The 7,606-nt window shown below is 44.3% G+C and overlaps 1 protein-coding gene across 1 annotated transcript; it reads left to right on the forward strand.

Annotated features, from left to right (window-relative positions):
- Positions 1-1,996: 1,996 nt before the first annotated feature.
- On the forward strand, positions 1,997-2,836 carry LOC149154490 (uncharacterized). Its single transcript, XM_089444156.1, has one exon. It carries the CDS (start codon positions 1,997-1,999, stop codon positions 2,834-2,836), a length of 840 nt encoding a protein of 279 aa, XP_089300282.1.
- Positions 2,837-7,606: the final 4,770 nt, after the last annotated feature.

Consider the following 7,606-nt stretch of genomic DNA (forward strand, 5'->3'; position numbering starts at 1 on the left):
ATTCCATGTCACAAGAGTGAAAAATCATACCATTGGCAATGCTGCAAAGGAAAATCCCTCCCAATCTCATAGAAATATCTTCATCGACAAACCAAAGACAACAAGATATGCTATTGACAGCGACAAAGCAGAGGATAACCAATCCCAATCCCACATAACTTACTTCACCAACAAACTAGAGACAGTGAGGTGAGGAGGTCACATCATCTCCACTGTACTACAACACGAACCTCCACTGCCCTATTTGTGTTGCAACCATGCATTTAAATTGAGAAAACGTAAGGTTATCCACTCGAGCCCACATACCGTTTCGTGCCACGCAATGTCTGAAAATGGATAATTGGGATCTTGTTACACCATTCATCATAAATTCCCAGTGGAGTTTACACCCCATCCGGGAATTAATTTTTCAATTTAACATAAAGTCAAATTGTTTATTTATCTTCTTTGCATTTATGATAAGTATTTTTTGTATCTTCTAGGTGAGTATTGTTGTAAAAATTTACGTTACTAGGTGAGTGCGTTACACCATTCATCATAAGTAAGTTGTAAAAATTTCATTATAGTTTATTAAATTAAATTAAAGGTGAAAAGAGAAATAGAAAAATGCTGTAATTTTAATATATGATTCAGAATATAATTCTAAACCGTGGGAAGCTCGCGCGCGCTCCTCTCTGCGGCTAGGTCAAGCAGCGCTCTGAACCGACGCCGCCATGGGAGCTCCTGGGGGCGGAGAGGCTTCTCCCCCCCCGCCAACCTCTTCAGCAGATGCATTCCGGAAACTGCTGTCTCAGAAAGGAAGGAAACGACCCCCGCCTGAGGTCCCAACATTTATTAAAAAACTCGAAGAAATACCTGAAATCGATCTGCCAGAAGAACAGCCGATCAAAATTGCTCTCGCCTTGGCTGACAGAGGGCTGGTCGGGAAATTTATGGGTAGATGGCCTACAGCAAAATCAACAGATGAATGGGTCCAACGAAATTGGAGGCCCTTACTTTCAAACAGTGTGATCAGCTATCCTGTCGGTAGAGGTTTCTTCATTTTCGAATTCACTACCAAGGAGGATCGGGATCTGGTGTTCAGAAACGGTCCGTATTTCATGGGGAATCAAGGCCTCTTCCTGAACAAATGGACCCCAGACTTCGACCCCTCAGTCGATGTTCCAAAAGAGGTTCCTGTTTGGGTCCGGCTCCCAAATCTGCCAATACATTGCTGGAGCTATCAATCCCTTCAAAAAATTGGAAACGGGCTGGGTCGATTCATAGACAAAGCAGATAACAGAGGTCAATACACCTGCGCAAGAATATGCGTGGAAGTCGACTTGGAAGCTGGTCTCCCGGAAGCCGTTAAGCTATCAGTTGGAGATTGGCACCACTACCAGAAACTGGACTACGAGCAACTGCCATTTAAGTGCAGAATCTGTCACGAGCATGGCCACTTCCAACGAAACTGCCCTAAAGCACCATCAAAGGACAAGGTGGAAGAAGAAGGATGGAAAGAGATAAAAAAAGGCAAAGCAGTCTCAAAGTCTATTGATCATACAAAATCTGGAAAAATGGGGGAATCCCAGCCCACCTCTCAGACCAACCCAATCACAAAAGAAGGCACCCCATCAGGTGAAAAGGCGCTTGTAACAGAGAGTCACGAAGAAACGGAAGATCAACCGAACAATCTGAAAAAAAACGAAGAAAGCCCAACCGCTCCTCCACCTACTGCAGATCAAAGGGGAAACGAAGGAGCAGAGGAACATATTAGCTTAGCTTCTGAATCGGGTGAAGAGTCAGAAGAAAGAGACACCGAATCAGATGGCTCTCAAATAACCCCTATCAAGTCGGCTAGGGGCCGGAAATCTAAGAAGAAACAGAGAGAGGAGAAAACTTATCTGGACGTCCTGCAAGGATCCCAGAAAACCCTCAAAGGAATGATGAACACAAGATCCGGACGAAAGCAGAGCAAGGCTCCAAAAGGAGCCACCTCCTTCCAAACCAGTAAATAATGAAGTACGTCTCCTGGAACTGCAGAGGGTTAGGCAGCAAACTGAAAGAAGAAGCCCTGAAAGATATTGTCAGGATCCATTCGCCTGAAATCCTTCTTATCCAGGAGACAAAGATGGAGGATAAACTTCTCCTCCAAACTAGCAAGACATTTTGGCGTAAAGGTCCCGGAAGCGCAGTAAGTGCCAAGGGCGCCTCTGGCGGACTTGCCTCCTTTTGGGACAGTTCCAAATATGAGTTGATTCAAGAAGAAAACTGTTCTCACTGGATCTTCACTCAGCTCCTTCACAAAGACTCTGGTCAGCAAGTAAGTATGTTCAATATTTACGCTCCGGTCCTTCCAACGGAGAAAAAACTTTGCTGGAACTCGATTCAGTCCTTTTTATTATTGCACAATCTAGAAAATATCATTATTGCAGGTGATCTGAATGTCACTCTAGCCACTGACGAGAAAAAGGAAGGTTCCCCAGTTCGGGACCCAGCTAGAGAATGGGTGGAAGAAATAATGTTAGACTGGGATCTTGAAGATATCAAGCCCACTACAGGGAAATTCACCTGGTCTAACAAAAGACTAGGGCCTAATCATATAGCCGCTCCTTTGGACAGATTCCTTGTCCAATCCTCTTTTCTTACTTGTGGTCTTTCAGTCTCCTCTAAAATCCTTCCAAATTGCACATCTGATCACAAACCTATTAGCCTTGAGCTATCCCTTGATGGAAACCTTGGGTCAATACCCTTTAGATTTAGTCCTATGTGGATCCAGCAAGAAGGGTTTCATGAAATGGTTTCAGAAGCTTGGAACAGGCGGGGTCCCCATCCTACGTATGGGAAGAAAAGTTGAGGGGCCTTAAAAGAAGACTCAAGGAGTGGGCCAAAACTCTGAAAACACCTGCTGCCAAGAGAAAAGAATCCTTAGAAAACCTTGCTGCCCACCAATCTGCAATGGAGAATTCTGTTGCTTCTTAAAGTCTGATGCAAAGAGAAATTGAACTGCAAAAAATTCTCCATAGAGCCAGCAGAGATGAAGAGGAATATTGGAGGCAAAAATCCAGAAATCTATGGTTACAAGCCGGCGACAAAAATACCAGTTTCTTCCATAAGCAAACCGAAGCCCGCAAGCAATTTAAAACTATTTCAGAAATTCGGTCCCAAGATGCCATGATCAAAGATCCTGAAGGCATCAAAAGAGTTGCCTTCATCTTTTACAAAGAGCTGTTCACGGCTCCAGATAACCCTCCTCTAGACCTCCAAGCCCATCCCTTCGACCTAATCCCTCATTGTGTTCAAGACTCTGTTAACTCTATGCTTACCGCTCCGATCAGCATGGAGGAGCTCAAGAAGGCATTGGACTGCATGGAGCCGGATAAAGCTCCTGGGACAGACGGGTTCAATGCCAGATTTTATCAGACATGCTGGCCTATAATTAACAAAGATCTCTTAAGAATGGTCAAGAAATCACAATCATGTATCAAAATTGGAGGCAACACCAATTCGGCCTTCCTTGCCCTGATACCGAAGGAGAAAGGAGCCACTGACTTTGGCAGATTCAGGCCTATTTCACTATGTAATACAAGCTATAAGATGATCACCAAATTAATAGCCAATCGTCTCAAGAACGTGCTGCCGGACATCATTCCGGAAAACCAAGGTGGCTTCATCAAAGGGAGAAAGATTCTGGACAATATTGTGCTGGTGCAAGAAGCAGTTCATTCAAGTTGCCAGCGAAAAGAGAAAGGAATGGTGATAAAGCTCGATCTGGCTAACGCCTTTGACAGGGTGAGACATGATTTCCTCTATGCTGTTATGGAGAAACTGGGCTTCTCTTCAACCTTCATCAATTGGGTGAAAGCCTGCATTGCCTTCCCTTGGATAGCGCCTCTAGTAAATGGCCGGTCAACCAAGTTCTTCAATGCCTCAAGGGGTTTAAGACAAGGTTGCCCGCTCTCCCCGCTTCTCTACGCCATTCAAGCCTCGGTGCTCAGTTTTCAACTAAACTGCTGTCAACAAATCCAATCTCTGCCTGGACTCAGAATGGTTCCCAACATTAAAGATATTAACCATGCCCAATTCGCCGATGATACCCTTCTGCTTGGAGGAGCGAGCATAAATTCTGCAAGATCCTTTAAGAAGGAGCTGGATATCTACAAGGAGGTCTCGGGCAGCAAGATAAACTATCTAAAAAGCACCATCTACAGCTGGAACTGCTCGGTCAAGGATCTTGCTGATATAGCCAGGCTTCTAGAAATGAAAGGAATTCAGACCTGGGAGTTTTTCAAATACCTGGGGATCCCAATCTTCAAATCCATTCCTAAAGTGGCCCACTGGATGCCAATGCTTGACAAAATAAAACTCAGAATCCAAGCTTGGGGAGCCACCTGGCTGAACAATGCGGGGAAGATTATCCTGATGAAATCAGTGCTCGCAAGTATGCCGCTTTACCATAACTCCATTCTGCTTGCTCCCAAAACTTTCCTCAGTAAATTAGACAGTCTGCTGCGAAGATTCCTCTGGGAAGGGGGGAAAAACAATGAAAAAAGACTTCATTTAGTCAGATGGGATACTTTTAAAAAGCCAACTCTGGAAGGAGGCCTTCACTTAAGAGATCTGGGAGCCTAGAATCTCTCCCTGGGCTCCAAAATACTATGGAGCATTGTTGATGGGAAGACTAGCTGGAGCAAGAAAGTGCTGTGGAAAAAATATTTCAAGGGACAGCGGCTGAGATGCTTGGACCAGCCTCCAAAAACACGTAAAGGCTCTTCGATTTTCAAACTTTTCCTATCAGCTATGGAGCACTTCAGTCAAAATCTATACTGGATTCCAGGTAATGGAAAAAATATCAGAATTTGGGATGATCCAATCCTTGGTGATCAGTATTTAAACCAGGTAGACGGCCTGACAAACATTAAAATATGGCTACAGTCAAACAATCTGAACACCCTGTGGGACATCTCAACATGGACGGAGGATGCTGGAAGTCGGTGGGCTAGTTGGAATTTGGGAGAGGTTCCCCAACAACTGCAGGTTGAAGCCAAGATTCTGTTAGACAAGCTTCAAGGGAAATCCCCAATTAAAGCATCAGCCAAAGACAAAAGAGGGTGGGGCTCCCTCTCAGGCAAATACACAGTTGCTGAAGGTTACAAAAGCAGGAAAACGATCCCTAATGTTCCCCCTGATCCAACTCAATGGAAATTCATCTGGGCCTTCCCCTCGCTACCCAAAATCGACTTCTTCTCCTGGACGCTAGCCCACAACAGCATTCTCACTAGAGATATCTTGAGAAAACGTGGAATGGAAGGACCTTCCAGATGTCCGCTGTGTATGTCCGAGGAAGAGTCCGCTAATCATCTGTTATTGCTATGCCCCTTTGCCCGTGTTGTCTGGAGGGGAGTCCTGAGAACAGGAGCTGACAAAGTCGAGATCCCTGGTAATATTAACACCCTGCTTCACAACTGGGCCTCCTTAACTCCGTTTGATCTCTCAAAAAAAAGCCTCCTCAAAACAGCCTGGATGTGGATACCTAAATTTACTTGCTGGAAGCTGTGGTTGGAGAGGAACAATAGAATTTTCAGGGATGAGAAATGTACACCGGGCAAAATCATAACTAAAATCCAAGCTTTACTGGGAGAAACTCTGGGCACCAAACAGGCAATAAAAAATGAAGCTGATCTGGACAGCGAGGAGGAGATATGGCTCAAAGATCTGGTCCCACACTATGACACCAAGCCACTGTCCCTTGCAATCCCCCATGCGAATTGGGAAATCCGCCTGGAAGAACAGATGTTTATTAAATGGCGCTCTGTCCTGGAGGAACATTGCCTCTTCTTCGATGGGGCCTCTAAGGGCAACCCCGGGGCTGCGGGAGGAGGTGGGGTTCTTCTGAAACCGGATGGTTCCACTGAGCTCCGATATCAATGGGGACTGGGCATCGAATCCAACAACAGAGCTGAGGCTCTGGCTCTGTGGCAAGGGCTCAATCTAGCTCTCAAAAGGAACATCTTGAAGCTGTCAGTCTTTGGAGACTCCAGGCTAATCATTCAAGCACTGAATCTCAACACAATCCCCTCTCAGATCCTCTTAGCCTCCATTTTCAAGAAAATCAAGCTTATCCTACCTCTGTTCCTGAAAATAAATTTCTTTTACATTCTGAGGCATCTGAATGATCAAGCGGACCTAAAAGCCAACTTGGGCTCCATGCGAGACAGAAGATCCCTATTAGTCAACTCCGACGAGGAAGACTGCATCATTCCTTAATCCACTGTATTCGATTTGCCCCATTTAATCCTCATCGCCTAGCTTTCAGTGTCAGTGGTCTCATTCTGTTCAGAAAGCCTGCTCCTATCTAAAAAGCAAAGACCGGGTAACAGGGTATTATTTGGACTAAAGAAGTCATTCAGATTTCAAGTCTTCCACCCAGAAACGAAATTAAAGATGAAGGCTCCATTTCAGACCATACTGATGGATTTCTACTATGGTTAGCGCCTCCCGCTGGTGTCCAGGTTCGGACGTAGAATTCAGTTGTGATGATTAAGGAACAGGGATGCAGAAGGACCGGTAGGAAGAAGGCTCAAGGAAAGGTTATCGCGGACCCTGTATTCATGAATGACAACCATCATTTCATGCCTGAGCAAGAAAAAAGAGCTGGGCGTAACGCAACTCTGTCATCTGGCAATCCGAGGATTGATCTCACCTGGATCTGGTTCAATAGAGAGATACGTTGTTGTGTATTAGCACTGTCAATTCAGAATCTGTTGTAATGTTCAAGCACGCGACAGCTGGTTTGCCGCCCTAATTCCAATAACCGTTACAGTCTAAAAAAAATATATATGATTCAGATATGAGATTTTATGGGATAGATGGCTGTAAAAATGAATTGTTATGTGCTAGGAGGTTTTAGGTTCAAATCCCTCAATTCACTTGTGTTTGCCAAAAGGGCATACGTAGGCACTCATAGATTATATTACTAATGTTTAGAATCAACTCTATGTGATCTAGATCATGGGGTGAGGCCCTCAAGATCTAAAATATTGAAATGGATCTTGGGGGGGAGGCCCCCAAGATCTGAAAATTTGAAATGCCAGAAGAAAAAGAGGAGAACACCCAATAAACAAAACCACAAAGAATTTTTTTTATTAAAATAGATAATAACTATAAAGGCTACATTGTGGCAGACAATCTGTCCTTTTACAAAATGTGACTTATTACTTATAACCTTTTTTTGTCACAATACCACAGGTAAATTCCATGGGTGGGTAAATACCATGGGTGAATGAATGCCATGGGTGGATGTCACTTACAATACCATGGGTAATTCCATAAGTGGATAAATACCATGGGAGGATGAATACCAAGGGTCGATGCCACTTACAATACCATGGGAAAATACCATGGGTGGATGTCACTTACAATATCATGGGTAAATTCCATGGGTGGATGAATATCATGGGTGGATGCCACCTACAATACGATGGGTAAATTCCATGGCTAAATGAATACTATGAGTGGATGATTAATATGGGTGGATGCCATTTTCCATTTGGATCATTCCTGTCTCCTTAAGATGCAATGGTCCCCATTGCGTGAAATTCTCTCCTGAGAAGCCTTTGTTAAATAT

This window comes from Pinus tabuliformis, chromosome 9, assembly GCF_031772625.1.
Source record: "Pinus tabuliformis cultivar Carrire ecotype Pingquan chromosome 9, CPIR1, whole genome shotgun sequence".
NCBI lineage: Eukaryota > Viridiplantae > Streptophyta > Pinopsida > Pinales > Pinaceae > Pinus > Pinus tabuliformis.

Excerpts from the sequence above, each read along its gene's own strand:
- LOC149154490 (XM_089444156.1), top strand. The coding sequence starts at position 1,997 with ATGAAGTACGTCTCCTGGAACTGCAGAGGGTTAGGCAGCAAACTGAAA.